Source organism: Peromyscus leucopus, chromosome 22 (assembly GCF_004664715.2).
Source record: "Peromyscus leucopus breed LL Stock chromosome 22, UCI_PerLeu_2.1, whole genome shotgun sequence".
NCBI classification, from domain to species: Eukaryota; Metazoa; Chordata; class Mammalia; order Rodentia; family Cricetidae; genus Peromyscus; species Peromyscus leucopus.
The window spans coordinates 25801614-25817588 of record NC_051081.1 but is presented as its reverse complement, the minus strand read 5'-3'; the positions used below and the strand labels follow the sequence as shown (position 1 = coordinate 25817588).

Here is a 15975-nt window from a genome sequence, read left to right as displayed (position 1 = left end):
ACTCGAGAGAGGAATAATCATTCCTTAGAGTATCTTCTTTGGCAACTGTTCACCACTTACACAGCATTGTTTGACTACAACAATTCATTTACCACCATGACAGTTACTGGTAATGTCAGGCAGTCCAGGAAACCCGCTCCTTTGCCTGGCCTGAAGCATACGCTTTCTCTCCAGGAAATGGGGCTTACCTGCAATCTTTTTTCAAGGAATTGTTTTCCACCTTCCAAACCATACGAGTGTTCATAAGGATAACTCCAATCTCGAATCAGAAACATTAACGTCTACATACAGAAGAAAATACAAATCACTTCTTACAAAACTCTAAGTTTACTGAAAACTTCCTTCCACAAATAACCTTCATAGTAAGTAACTCAGTAGGCAGAACACATGGCTGCCATTCTTGAGGTCCTGGGTCTGATCCCCAGCACCAAAAATGTAAAAATAAAAAAGGTGACCGTAACCAGATGGTTAGCACACTCTTCATGGTTATAATCAATGGCCCACCTAAAGCACCAACTAATCATCTCCACTTGAGACCCTCACTCCACGTAAGGAGTCATATGAACAGTAGGTATATCAGAGAATTTAGATCATAATTCTAAATCAGTCTGTATAACTAGAACAACTACTTCGAGATGGCTAAGTCTACACTGGTTATAGATTTGCTATTAAAGAGACCATTTTCACAAATGTTTTATCCATACAAAGTTCTATTTCTTCACACTAACAATTTGACCCAGATAATTACTTGTACAATGCTGCCCTTTGTGTAACAGTAAAGTATTTCTGGCCTCTATATTACAAGCCAGTAGCATTAAACCCCCCCGCTCAAAGCTGTGACAGTCAAAATATTCCCAGACACTGGCAAATGTCTCCTACATGGATAAATGATTCTAGATTAGAAAAACTGATATAATCCAAATATATTTGTATATTTCACCAATATGTACAAAAGGAATAGTTTCATAAAAATGATTGCCTAAAACAGAAGTGCCAGATAAAAATGAGGCAAAATACATGTAAACCCACTAACATCATGATCACACGGGAAGAACTCCACACACCTGTAGGCAAACACAGTAATCCTTCTCTCCCGCTCACTGCAGTCAACAGTATGGATATCAGCTTGCAAACTAGCTGCTTCAAAAAAACATACCACCCGAACTTTTCCATACGACACGAAGACTAGCAGGGAGACGGACTTCAACTTGGACTACATCACAAAATAGGAAACCTCTAACACTTTCTAATAGTTATCGAGTGTAAAACAAATCTGACATACTGTCTTAAGTTGTGGAGTTAAATGACATCCAGTTAGGAGGTGTATCCCCCCCAAGTAAAGTACTGCAAACTAATCCAGTCGTTCCTCCTTTCCCGTCCTGTTGTGTTTCAACTACTACCAAGCTGATGACGATATGCCAATAGTTTGTTTTAACTCCAGTGCGAAATGAGTTTGTAATGTCCTTGGGGCTTGAAGCTTCTCACCAGTACATTTTAAAAGTGCTAGAACACCTCCTTACCTGAAATGGCTTCTGGTAGATCTCTTCCATTGCAAGTCTTCCATACTCTGTAAATAACTATCAAACCAAGTTATTTAAAATCATGCTGCCAGAGAGCCTGAAAGAAGTCATTTCTAACATTGTTTATATCAGACTAGTAGATGTCAGCATCTTTATTCTTATCTGAAAGTCAGGCAATTTACTGGCCAATGAATCAAGTATATCAGAAATGCCCTCTAGTCAAGCAATCAACCGTTTCTTTAAAGCCATACAAAATTCAAAAATATTACAGACTTCTAAACATGAATTTACAGTAAAGAAAGAATTAGTTTTAATACTTTGGCATATATTCTCTAAGACATACTTGTAAGTGTTGAAGATCATCTTCTTGAATATTCTGGGATAAATTATATACCTGTTAAAACAAAATGTATTCTGTTTTTATCAATGTTTTAATGAGTGTAAAATCCCTTATAGTTAGGAAGGTTTTTTTAGAGCTCAGCACAAATTAATCACTTAGCCACCATTGAAAGCAGTGGTCTATCGAAAGCCTTTCTTATTAAGAAAGAGCAGTAAATTCATGAGTGTTTACACACTCAAGGGGGGAGGTAAAGACTGTTTCACTCATTGTCTAAGTTGGTAAATGTGAGGGGCAAAAGTTTTAGAAAAATGTGTTTCTTCTTGGTACAGAATAAATATTCATTCAGTAGGTTCTGGGTTTTGGTTGTTTGGCTGTTTTGGGTTTTGAAAAAGGATTCCCTACTTAGCCCAGACTGACGTCAAACTTTTCTACTTCTCCTTTGCCTGCCTCCCGTGTGCTAAGATTCCCGCATGCAGTAATTATTGGCATGCATCTTCACACATGGCAGGGTCTCTTCTTACTTGAACTGATGAGCCTAAGCAACATGAACTTTTCACCAGGCCACAGAAACTAGTAAAAGCAGCAGTAGGTGGCACTATTGCCCTTTTTAGAATGTTTTGGAGGCTTTCCAAGACAGAGCAGAACGGGTAGTGGCTGCTCTCCATTCTCAGAGGATACACTGGAGAGGGAGCGTTAGGTCCAGTCCTTTCGTGACAGATAGATGCTAGAAAGAACCAGGGCTGATACTGCAGCGACACCCGCAGACACAAGCTCTGAGGCAGGACTCAACATCATTAAACGCGGTTGCTCCAGGGAGAACAATTTGTTCTAACAACCAATAGGTGATAATCTAGGTAAACTTGAGAGGTCAAGAGTGAACACCAAATGGGGATGCTTAGTCACTGGTTAATCCCAGCAAGGTATCTAAAATACAAAGAGCTAACAACATAACCAATTTATTCTTATCCATGTGGGCCTAAACTTTTAGAACACTGTAAGGCATAGACTGTAAGAACAAAGAGAGATTGGCACCAGCTATCTATCTTAAATCATTGGGTCTTAGTATACTGCCTTGTACTCAATAAGTCCTAAGAATCTGTTGAAAAAGTAAACATGATCAATTGTCATCCATCTACCAGCCCAAAAGAAAAAAGTATTTTCACCTCTTGCTATGTAGCCCAGGATGGCCCCTAACTAGCTCTTGTTACATAGCTCATGAGCTCCTAACCCAAGTGCCGAGGTTACAGAAGTGAACCACCATGGGCTGGAAGTCACAAGTTACTGAAGAAAGAAAACCACCTTCCAAGGGACTAGAGTTCAGTGGGAGAGTGTTTGCTGGCACACACGACACCACAAATTCAATCTCCATTACTATCCCCCACCTCACAAAAGAAGTGTGTGTGTGTGTGTGTGTGTGTGTGTGCTATCTAAACCAAATAATAGTATTGTATTATATGCATCCTCTCATTTAGATCTCGTCTCTTATAATACACAACAACTGCATGGAGATAGGATAAGTAAAATTCTCATTCTATATAGTCAAGAAAATGAGTGGTGTAAGTTGTCCAAAACCAAATCTCCTACCATCAAAAAGTTCTAGAAAGCAAGGAATAGCAACAGACAAAGTTTAGGACAGAGAGCTCCTTCATTATAATGTAAAAAAGGCAAGCCCTGGCTAGCATCATCTAACTGAGGAGCTAAGATGTGGAATACAACTAGAAAAAGATGGCTTCTGCTGCCTCTCAGGATCTACTGTCGAGAAAAAAGAACAAAAACGCAGGATTTCTGAGGGCCGTCACGAGTATGGCTGAGTGAGTGGGACAGATCCTTGGCTCTAACAGGAACTAGGCTGAAAAGAACCCCTCTTTGCAAAGAACCCAGTCTTCTCCCCACTCAGGTGCTTTAAGTTGTGAAAGACGGGGGTGGGGATTAAACAGACTGCTGATGTTTCAGACATTACCAGAAATCACAAAGTTCTAAGACATGTGACAGTGTTGGCTATGAACGACCACAGGAAGGACAACTTATTGTATTCAGACACCTTTCTGATATACTATCCCCAACAGGATTTGAGAGACCATACTTCAATCATTCATTTTTGAGCCAGAGAGTTACCAACCACAAATGATTCCAAAAACGAAAAGGAACACAATCTGATACATGTCAACTTAACACTAAATTATACAGAGGTCATCCAGCTGAACGGGGGACTTGGGAGAAGAACAAGCACAGTTGAGTGTAGTGATACACAGGGGACGTATCCCCCTCTAAACCAAAGCAGTGCTGTCAATTCCTAACTATCATCTGAATTTCTAAATTCAGTATTAATTCTTGCTGGGCATTGGTATGCACACCTTTAATCCCAGCACTCAGGAGGCAGAGGCGGGAATGTCTCTGGTTTAAGGACAGCCTGATCTACAAAGTGAGTTCCAGGATAGCCAGGGCTACAGAGAGAAACCCTGCCTTGAAAAAACCTAAATAAATATTAATTCTTACATTTTTATTTCCTTTAGTTCAAATAATCAAGAACTGTCAAAGATGCCAAATAGAAAACTAGATTGCTATTTAATTATTTGGTGTTTTGTTTTGGTTAAGGAGTCATACAATTGATTTTAATTACAGTTATTACCCAGTAACTTTTCTTCTAAAAATTTCTTTTTATTTTATGTGTACGAGTGTTTGCCTGAATATATGTATGTGCACCATATGCACGCCAGGCGTCCATGGAGGCCGAGAGAGAACTTCTCCATCAAAAAGAGAACTGCACAAGCTCAGACCAGACAGAAGCCCAGCAGAGGGGCAGCAAGGCGGCAAGGTCCACCTCTGGCTGAAGGGCTCCTGACGTGGCAGCTCCCGGAAGAAGAGTCAGTGCTCCCTAAGGGTGTGGCCTCTGACGGGTTAGCCAAGCGGCAGAGCGTGGACACACACCCAATGTATCAGCAGCACAAACGGACGGAATGGTTTGTGGACTTTTTTAAATGAAGACACAGTTGGTAGGGAGGTGGGGATGGTCTGAGAAGAGCTGGGAGAAGGGAGTGAATATGATCACTGAATTCTCCAAGAGCTAATAAAAACCTGGTTCTATGATGATAAAAATTAAGGCAAAGGTGACTCACTTCACCCTTATATCTGTGTGAAGTGTTTAATTTTACACCATGAGTCAGAAAAGCACACACAGAAATATAAGTAACTAGTAAGTACAACTCGCTCTAACTTCTAATCCATTTTTCTTCCATCAAAAGCATTTTGCAGAGGTTACGCAAAGGAAGGATTAGATGAACTGATGACGGCACACGTTCTCACCTGGACAGAGCTAGTCATCGTGCTCAGAGCAAACACTGTCGCACAGTCTTTAATGGTTGACTGGCTATCAAAGGCACCCTGGGTATCCATTAGCAGCACAGCCACCTAGGAATGTGTAAGTTGAAAATACTTAGTAAAATGGTCACCAAAAATGCCACAAAAATCATACATTAAGTGATAAAGTTCAAAAAAGTAATTAAATCAAGAAAAGCATTTATATATTATACATTTTAACACCCTAGTCATTAAAGCACCTGACATTAATAGTTTTGCTGTTTTCAATTTTAATACCAGAAAATTGCTCATGAAGACATACAGGAGGAAAGAGAAAGTGTAAACAGAAATTTACTTTCGTTCCATTAGGTCTGTCGATCACAAAGACTTCATTCCAGACTTGTATGCCTGTGGTTTCTCTTTCACAGCCACCTCGCCACGTGAAGCCGGTCAGTGGCTCATTGTTTCCACCAATCCAACTCTGAGAGTCCTGTTAAAATCAAGGATAATGTAAAATAAACACACCCAAATTAGGAACTGTCACTTTTAAATCACCCATTCCACATTCTACAGAGGAGGAGCCTACGTCCAAAGAGATAACCGCCCCGTCTGGCGTCATGCACAGTCCAGAGTCCTGTATGGAGCGCTAGTCAACTCCAATTAGCCTTGTCAAGCCGTCTGCTTCCGCTCTTGACTTCTAGGTGAGTGGGAGTACACACACCCACTCTTACCCTTTGGGGAAGCTCTTCTATTTAAAGATCATAAAACCAGCTATTTTAATATCTTGTTGTACAGAACAGCAAAACCAGGTTCCAGACAGCAGGACTGTCAAAACAGTAGCCCTCTCCTAGAATAGTACATACAAAACACTTCACACTGCTGGGACTGTCCTTTAAAAATAGCCAAGACTTGTCTGGAACCTGACTCTAGCAATCTGGTTTAGGGGGGGAAAGCCTTTTTATGAAACAGACAGACATCTGGACCCAAATAAACTGTCCTCCCTATGAGATGTGCTACATGGGCATAAACAACTTTCTTTTATTTAAAATATTTTTCTCATACACTATATTCTGATCATGGTTTCTCTTCCCCAGTCTCCTCCCAGATCCTCGCCACCTCCCACCTGTCCAAGTCCATAACTCCAACTCCAGAACTTCTTTCTCTCTTTAGAAAACAAACAGACACCAGGCGGTGGTGGCGCACACCTTTAATCCCAGCACTTGCGAGGCAGAGCCAGGCGGATCTCTGTGAGTTCGAGGCCAGCCTGGTCTACAGAGTGAGATCCAGGACAGGCACCAAAACTACACAAAGAAACCGTGTCTTGAAAAAGCCAAAAAGAAAACAAGCAGGCAAATACAAACTTTAAAAAAAATTAAAAAAAAAAAAAAAAAGAAAAGAAAAAGAAAACTACAGGAAAACACCAGAAATAACATTTTGTGTACAAGAAAAATTGAGTCTTTATCTATTAGACGCCTAAATATTAGTGATAAAAGGATGTGTCTTCCCGGCAAATGCTTCACAATAGTCCAGGAAACATAGATACATACAGATATACATACACACCCACCCACACACACAGGCAAAGGAAATTGGTAAAACAAGACCACCAAATGTCTACAGGTACACTGGGGTTTATAATATTATTCTCTTTATGTTGAGGTATGCTTGAGAATTTTTCTGTAATAAAATCTCTGGGGGTTGGAAATTTAGCTTAATGGTAGAACATCTGCCTAATAAGGCTAAGGCCCTAGGTTTGATGGTCATCACTGGTGTGGGGGAAGGGTGTGGGTATGTGGGTGTGGGTGTATATGGGTAGGTGATGGGGGTGTGTGGGTAATACCTTTGAACTCAAGTTGCAGGGCTACAATGACTATAATTGTATAGTATGGAGCCAGAGTATAGTCCAATGAGAGAGCACTTGCCTATATACATAAGGCCTTGCCTAGGTTCAATGTCCACCACCCTAAATAAATATTATACATACAAAGTTAGTATACCACAATGTAGTATGTTGAGAATGGTAAAGAGGTGATATAAATGACTAACTCTGCCATATGTCAAGATGCTTACATTTTAAAGTCTACATATCCTTTATTTAAATAAAGCATCTCAAAGAAAATTTTCTTTGTGTCAGAAACCTTTTTTTTCCCCCTGAGACAGACTTTCTCTGTGTAGCCTTGGCTGTCCTGGAACTAGTTCTGTACACTAGGCTGGCCTCGAACTCAGAGATTCTCCTGCTTCTGCCTCTCAAGTGCTGCAATTTAAGGTGTGCGCCACCACTACCCAGTTCTGAAGTATTTCTAATAAATTTGAATCTCTAATCCAAAACGATTATAAAATTCAAATTAGGGGTGGAGATATATTTAAGACAAGATCAATGGGGGATGTAATTTATGAAAGTACATACAAGGTAGACAAATGAAACACAGCAACCTAAACATCATATACTGAGAAAATACAGCCTTGAACCTGAATCAGTCCTATTCCACAAAACTCCATTCCAATGCTATGCATTATAAATTCTCTTGCATTCATTTATTGTCCTCACTTTTCAACACTAACTTAGGTCCTCATTTCTGCTGGTTTCAAGAACACTATACCACACAACTCCATTCACGGCATTTCCTGGACTTGTGTTTCACAAAGCACCTTTCACGGGGGTTAGAAAATCAACGATACCCCTAGACAAGCATTGGTCTGGCCCCACTCTACAGTTCAGATATTTCAAATTGGACCCTGTGTATCACTTTTTCCACAAGAAATGTCTCTACCTTCTGAGAAGCTTCCTTGGCTCCCACACTACCTGTAAGGCCGTCTGGGGATCTGCTGCCTAACAACCCACCTTTCCCTTTTCCAATCTCTGCTCCCATACTCCACAGATCCCAACACAAACAATACCACACCTTCCTGTCTCTAACACAGCAAAACGATCAGATGACCCCTACATATATATTGTTTAGCTCATCTATACCTTCTCCTGCCTAGACTCAAAACATGTTTTGGCACTGCGGAGGAATGAAATGTCATATGTAAGAAACTATTGTTCATTCCCCTAAAATGTCAAAGTATCTGATATGGGACAGATTCTTTTTTCCAACATCTAACCTACAAGGATAAGTTCAAAGACTCTGATCTCAGAGAATCTGTTTTTATTCATATTCAATGTGATATCTACTTTCTCTGTGACCTAGATGAGAATGTGAAGCTCATGAAAACTCAGGTTCTGCTTCATTCTGGCTGGCTTATAAGGAATCACTAACAACATTAAAAGAATAAAGATTTTTACTTATAAAACTCAATATGCTTTCTTTGAAATATAAGTATCAAGTATAAAAGGAATGTGATTGTTTTATTCCTAGAAATATGGACAAAGACAGTTAAAAAACACATCTTAAAAGCTGACAAAAAGCCAGGCGGTGGTGGCACACGCCTTTAATCCCAGCACTCGGGAGGCAGAGGCAGGCGGATCTCTGTGAGTTCCAGGCCAGCCTGGTCTCCAAAGTGAGTTCCAGGAAAGGCGCAAAGCTACACAGAGAAAACCCTGTCTCGGGGGGGGGGGGGGGGGGGGGGGGGGAAGCTGACAAAAATCATAGACTTATAACATGCTTGTAAACCCCTATCCATCTTCAAAGAAACTAAAGTGAATTGGTGTCTCACAGAAATTTAGCACTATGTGTAATCTCTTCTTAGTTCACTCTGGCAAATACTTTTAAAATGCTAAATTAATTATCTAGTAAAAAAGATAAAGAAAAGTAAATCAGGAATCCTAGATAACCAAATTCTCAAACACATAAAATCTATTATTTCTCTAACATACTGAACATGGAAGGCTTTCAAAAAAATAGTTATAAATTCAGTCCACAAATATTTACCAACCTTCTACCAAATTCTGAACAGCGTTATAAATCTAGAGTTCTCCAAATGAACAAAAACATTCTTGCTTTGAAGACATTCTAGTGGGTTCTAGAAGCTGTCTTGTTCTTAACAGATCTTATTTCATCACAAAACTTATTAAAAGCAAACCTAGGAACTCAAAAAGAACTAATCTGATACCATGTGCTACTGTAGAGACAAAACATCTCAAAACTCTTTTCATGATGGTGAGGCTGGAATCTAAGAGTTGTAACTCATCACACTCTGCAGTGAAAGAGACAAAGGAGGGGGAGGGAGGGAGGGAGAGAGGGAGGGAGGGAGGGAGGAGATGCTCCCTCACTACAAGGCATTTCCCACAGAAATAATCACAAGCAAAAATCTTAATCTATATGAAGCCCATGTTAGCAGACAGAACATGTAGTGTACACACCACTTTATTCACCTACTGCAGTTTAGTATTTCCCAGTGACTATGTGAGAACAAAGTCCTGGAAGAAATTATAAACATTTCCAACAGTTTGAAACTATTTGTTACCCATGCACCCAACTGTCGCATGTCCAAGTCCTCTATTTTGGGGCTGGACAAATAGAAATTATGAATGACCCAGGTCACAAATTCAAGACACGAGACAATTCTGGTGACCTGATTACACTGTAAAGAGGAACTTAAGTCAGTCTGTTTTTAAAGGCTCATCATGAAGAGCACCCATGACCATGAAGACATTCAACTTTGTATGATTCCTACTTCTAAGAGGTGCACAGGGTAGTCAAAAGCAGAAAGAAGGCGGGGCTGCAGAGATGGCTCAGAGGTTAAGAGCACTGGCTGCTCTTCCAGAGGTCCTGAGTTCAAGTCCCAGCAACATGGTGGCTCACAACCATCTATAGTGGGATCTTCTGGCCTGCAGGCATACATGCAAGTAAAGCACTCATCTACATAAAATACACAAATAAATAAATCCTAAAATAGAAAAGAATGCTGGCTTCCAGAGCCTACAGGAGGGGGAAGTGGGTTAGCACTTTAAAGTTTCTAAGCTACAAACCAGAAAGAAGGTGGCCACTACAAACAATGTGACTGAACTTCGGGCCACGTGAAAGTGGTTAACAATACATTTTATTCTATGGCTATCGCTTTAAAACAGAAAGTATCCCGGTGGGCATTTCGCAGTTAGCCGTTTTCTGATTCCGAGAGTGTGAGCACCTAGGATGCCGTGTGGAAGCCGAAGCCGCTCTTCCTGGGTGGCCCCCCAGATGAGGGCTGCTCCCAGACAAGCACCTGCAGCTCCTCCTCCAGCAGCAGCTGCCCCACCTGCAGCTGCCCCACCGGCTGCTGCACCTGCCCCCAGGCAGCCAGGCCTGACGGCCCAGATGGCCACCACTGCGCTGGTGTGGCTGTGGGCTCTGCAGTGGGCCCACCCTGGGTCATGACATCACTGGGGGCTTCAGTGGAGCTGGCGATGCTGAGCCGGCAAGGCCTGACATCACTGACCAGGAGCCCCAGGCCACCCAGCTGGTGAACCAGCAGTCTCTCGGGCCTTGCTCTCTTGAGATCAGTTTCTGGAGTGTGCCCAGAACCAGAGTGACGTCAAGCTCTGTGAGGGCTTCAACAAGGTGTTGTGGCAGAGCAGAATCGTAAATGGTTTGATCTAACCAAGAGGTTGAAACTGAAGAAATTGAAATGGGCTCGAAATGGGCTCTACATAACCGACAGTGCACGTGTGGACCCTGACTAGACCTCCTTTCTAATAGCTCCACTGCTTGAGAACAGCTATGAAAGAGTTACAATTGTGCCGGGCAATGGTGGCGCACGCCTTTAATCCCAACACTCGGGAGGCAGAGCCAGGCGGATCTCTGTGAGTTCGAGGCCAGCCTTGTCTACAGAGTGAGTTCCAGGAAAGGCGCAAAACTACACAGAGAAACCCTGTCTCGAAAAACAAAACAAACAAAAACAAAAACAAAAAAAATTGTGTAGCTATTCACTGAGGCTTGTAGTGTTGAGACTGGGCAAGTGATGACCTCCTTGAACGAACTCTGTTGGTTTTTGTGAGTTAATGAAAATAAAGTTGTTTTCTTCTGGGGAAAAAAAAAGAAAAAAGAAAAGTGTCCCAAGGGCTGCTTGTGGTGATATTTTCTTTGTGCACCCCAATAAAGTTTATCTGAGGATCAGAGGACAAAGCCAGCCACTATAGTAAACATAGAGGTCAGGCGATGGCAGCACTCTCTGTGAGTTCAAAGCCACACTGGGAACAAAGCCAGGTGTGGTGGTACATACCTTTAATCCCAGCACTAACCCTAAAGGTTTGGAGGTCTGTACAGACAGACAGGAAGTGATGTAGCTGGGTGGAGAGAGAGAGAGCAGAACAGAAGGCATATAGATGTGGGTATACAGAAAGTAGGTCTCTTTGGAAACTGAGGTGTTGGTGAGATGAAGTTGTCTGTGGCTTCTCCTACTTCCCTGATCTCTCGGTTTTTCACCCCAATATCTGGTTTCAGGTTCCCAGCAGGAGCAGAACTAGACTGACTTAAGAAGCCTAAGGCTGGGTGGGGTTGGGGATTTAGCTCAGTGGTAGAGCGCTTGCCTAGCAATCACAAGGCCTTGGGTTCGGTTCTCAGCTCCAAAAAAAAAGAAGCCTAGAGGTAGACCTCACACTTGCAGGCTTTGCTCACAGAACTCCCAAGTTCTCAAGGTACAGTTGGAAGAAAACAGACATTTTTAAATTCACTAGAGGGAAATAATTGTTTTCAATTACATACACCCAGAACAGTCCTTGTGACAGAGACCTGCCCTTCTGGGCAAACTAACTTACCAGAGATGTATGTGTATGTGGAACTGGGAAGGCACATTAGGCAACTTCAGCCCCCTCTACCCTCCTGTCTAGGGTAAGCAGTGGAGGTGGAAATAAGAAGTGAAGGACCCCCGCTGTAATCCCAGCACTTGGGAGACTGGAGTAGAAAAATCAATGAACATTCAAAACTAGGCTGGGGTATATAAGAAGACCATAGCTCAAAAAGTTAAAAGTAAGTAAAATGAAAAAAAAAAATTAATGAAGATCATAACCAGTCACCATCCTCATCATTTCAAAAGGTACAGAAAAGGCCTTTGACAAAAGCTTCATCCCCCCTTCATAATAAGAGTCTCAAAGAACCTAAAATAGAAAAACTCCAGTACAGTAAAGCCCACATAAAACAAACCTGTAGCCAATATTATACTAAATAAATTAGGAAAAACTCAGAAACCTAGACAAGCATGTCCCCTACCTCCGTTCTCATTCAATCCAGCCCTTGCCCAGTGAACTAAATCAGTAAGACAAAGGGGCACAGACGAAAAGGAGGAAGTCAAGTCATCCCATTTGCAGACAATATACTCTTACACAGGAAAGACCCTGAAGACTACCAGAAAACTCTCAGCACTGATGAATGCTGTGGTGATATGTTGTGTACCCTAATAAACCTGCCTGAGGATCAGAGGACAGAGCCAGCCACTAGATTAGACATAGAGGTCAGGCAGTGAGGCACACATCCTTAATCCCAGCACTGAGATCTCCTGCCTTTGCTTGGGAAGCACACACACCTTTAATCCAGGAAGTAATATAGCAGGGCAGAGAAAGGTATATAAGGTGTGAGGAAACAGGAACGCACTCTTCAGACTGAGGATTTTGTAGAGGTCAGAACTAGTGGCTGGCTGTTCTGCTTCTCTGATCTTTCAGCTTTCACTCCAATATCTGGCCCTGGGTTTTTTACTAAAGACCATCTAAGATTCGAACAACAGAATACCTTCAGCAAAGTGGCCTGATGCAAAATCAACATAAGCAGCTTTTCACACAATGACAAATATGCTGAGAAGCTATCAGGAAGACAACAGCTTCAGAAAAATAAAATACTTAAGAATAAATCTAACCATTTAGGTGTTTGTAGCATTTTTATCATACAGTAGATTCCATCCATTCACTATGCTTTTCTGAGTTATCCTACATGCAAGTACATGTTTTTAATGTTGTCTGTCTTCTGTGCTGTTCCTGTAAGTTTGCTATTAAAATACATTAAACTATAAAAAAAAAAAAAAAAAAAAAAAAAAGAATAAATCTAACCAAAGAAGTACAAGAGCTCTGCAATAAAAACTTTAACCTGAAGAAGAGACTGAAGGTGACACTGGAGACAGGAAGATGCTGCTCGGAGACTAGCGTAAGACAGCGAAATTCAACACAACCATCCTAAACTTCTAAGGATGGGAAAGAATACCAAGGACAGACACCCAGGATTGTGTGAAATTAAAAACCTTCAGAGCCACAGAGGAAATGGTAAAAAGAAAACACACTCTACACACAAAAAAGTAGAGTTTGAGGGAAACCCAAGACAATGGAAGAGAGCCGAGGAAATTAAAGCACATGGCCCCACAGCTAGAGAGTGTTACAGAGGACTTCTTCTAACTAGATTAACAAAAACTTCACACTAAAACCCTAAATCTCTAAAATTTCACGCCTGGCTTTCAGACATCCAGAATTAAAACACTACATGACATTGATATTATAATTTCTTTATATTACCGAAAAAGGCAGTACATACATTCTGAAGCTTAAAGGTGAAAAAGTATCTCAAATGCTACAGTAAAAGAATATTTTCCAGCAATTCATCATTTCCAATCAAAAGAGCCCCACTTAAACACTATACTAAGGACATCGAACAATGTTCTGTAAGCTCCTCTATCTCATCCATTCCTAACTTCTGTAGCTTCAGCAACACGTAACAAAAATTTTGCTAGCTGAAATCACTCACAGTAATTTAGGCCCTCTATATAAAAATATTTGGAAGGCTGGAAAATTAATTCCAGTTCCAAAATCAAAATCTCAGAAGGAAGGGAAGAAAATAGCCCAGAGGACACTTAACAGCAGCATCTAATCTCCTTTGTGTGTATTTGGGGAAGAGAAAAGAGAAACTAACACTATGATAACCTACTTCATTTTCAAAGATGATTCATACAAGGAGCAGACTAAAAATTATTAGGTCAAAGCAAATCAAATATCCATCAACAGATTAATAAGCAAGTAAAATACATTTTAATCATGTTGTGAAACACCAAGAATGAGTTATATTGATGCACACAAAAGTATCAATAGTGCATCTCACAGTTACAAAGTTACTGGAATAAGGCAATAGTTATCTACAGGATGATTTCATTCATTGGCATTAAAAACCAGAAAGGAACAGATGGGAAAAGGTTCAGAACACTAGGTACTTTGGGATGGTGGTCATGAAGGTGTGTGTACAAACATGTATAAAGTTTCATCAAGCTGTACACTGTAGACTTATGTATCTTTCAGTTTGTAAACCAAACTTAACTTTTAAGGAAAAATGTATTTATCTGAACTATCAGTAGAAACAGAAATTAAAATTCTACAAAACACAGAAGTATATATATACTTTGAAGGGGGAAAAACATCAACCATTTTACATTACCACCACCAATCTGTCTCTGGTTGCATGATTTAATTTCCTCTTCTATGACTCACTACTCATTAAAGTGACTGTCACGTCTTCTTTACCCACATTTCATAGGAAAGCATGACCCATCACTAAAATCAGTATGTTATCAACAAAATAAAAAATCAGATTCTGTCAAATGCAATTTCTGATTAAAAAAATAAAGTGATTCTATCAGGCATTCTGTGATATATGAAACCTTCCAACTGACAGTTAAGAAAGCTATTTCAACTTAGAAGCCACTGAGCAGGTATGTATGTAACCTTACTCAGGCCATTCTGTGACTACAGGACCCCTCCGTTAGTCCTGTGATTTTGAACACATAAAAAGTAAGAGTTATCTCTCACTCTGGACAGTCACTGATTACCCAGAGAAGCAGCAATGTTGCCTGAGGTGAAACTTTGTATTATTTCTAGACAAGTAATCTAAGTGCCCTTCCCTCCCAACACTCCCCTTACTATCTCTGACCTATTTAGAATCAAAGGTACTTGAAGTACACAGCTCATAGAGGTATACTATAAATTTAAAAAAAAAAAAAAGTTAATTTAAGGAATGGAAGAACCTCAAAATACAGAAGATCCTTATCGTCTGGAAATGAACAGATTTTTGTTTTAAAGTACTATGGCATTATTCATGTATTTCAGTATTTCAGAAATAAGCCTTAAGTGGAAAACTTTAAAATATCAGCTTTCTTAGTTGGCTAAACACATAAAATACTGTTCACTAATGTGAACTACATTCTTGATACTAAGGGACATTTAAAAATGCCTAGAGATTCCTATGACAAGACTTTACTGCAATGTTTCCCGGAAAAACCAAGGAGAATGTTTACCTTCCTTCTTATCAAGACAGATGACCACGAAGGTAGGCAGTCAGACAGCTGGTTAGACAGTTACATAACTCAGCTAAGAGTTATTTCTAGTGTCCTCATGTAGCTTCTGAATGTCAAAGATCCCATAAAGCAATTCCACCTTAGTGTCCGCCTCCAAAATTTCCCAATAGCTTCTTCTTGCTTCCTGTCAAATTCCCTTCCCTCTGCTCAATTTCTAGCCATTAGAAAAGCATTCTGATTAAAGTGACTCATTCCCCTCCACTTTTCTTCAGGGTTTAAGTCAAAGGCATTGGAAAGAAAAAAATAAAAACTCTCACACCATCTAAAAGTGAGAATGTGTAGAGGAGGGAAATGCACCTATCAAAACATGCCTACCCAAAACATTTTTAGTAGGGGGGAAAAAAAAAAAAGGCCTTTCCTAAGAGAGAGTAAACTAGCTAAAAACCCCAAACAACTCAAAAGCATTATTAAAAAATAGCAGAACCATGAAAGTAGGGAAGGGTACATCATGGCCTCAGAAGTATAGGAAAGCCTCTGATGAAAAGATCAGCCACAAATATGGCAACATTCAAGAAAGAGCATAGCATACTCTTCAAAACAAAACACAAAAAACTCCAGTATTCTAGTTTATTGACTTAC

General features: G+C 40.5%; 1 protein-coding gene and 1 pseudogene across 5 annotated transcripts in view; one reads left to right on the top strand and one right to left on the bottom strand.

Annotated features, from left to right (window-relative positions):
- The window catches only part of Atl2 (atlastin GTPase 2), a 49339-nt gene that overhangs the window by 12445 nt on the left and 20919 nt on the right, over positions 1 to 15975 (bottom strand). For all 5 annotated transcript variants that reach the window (XM_037198024.1, XM_028855226.2, XM_037198025.1 and 2 more), the window contains 5 exons: positions 5513 to 5647; positions 5164 to 5268; positions 1864 to 1914; positions 1521 to 1577; positions 189 to 281 (listed from right to left, as the gene is read on the bottom strand). In XM_037198024.1, coding sequence (XP_037053919.1) covers positions 189 to 281; positions 1521 to 1577; positions 1864 to 1914; positions 5164 to 5253 — 291 coding nt within the window. In that variant the 5' untranslated portion in view covers positions 5254 to 5268; positions 5513 to 5647. The remainder of the gene's footprint in view (positions 1 to 188; positions 282 to 1520; positions 1578 to 1863; positions 1915 to 5163; positions 5269 to 5512; positions 5648 to 15975) is intronic.
- Positions 10233 to 10676, top strand: LOC114681629 (annotated as a pseudogene).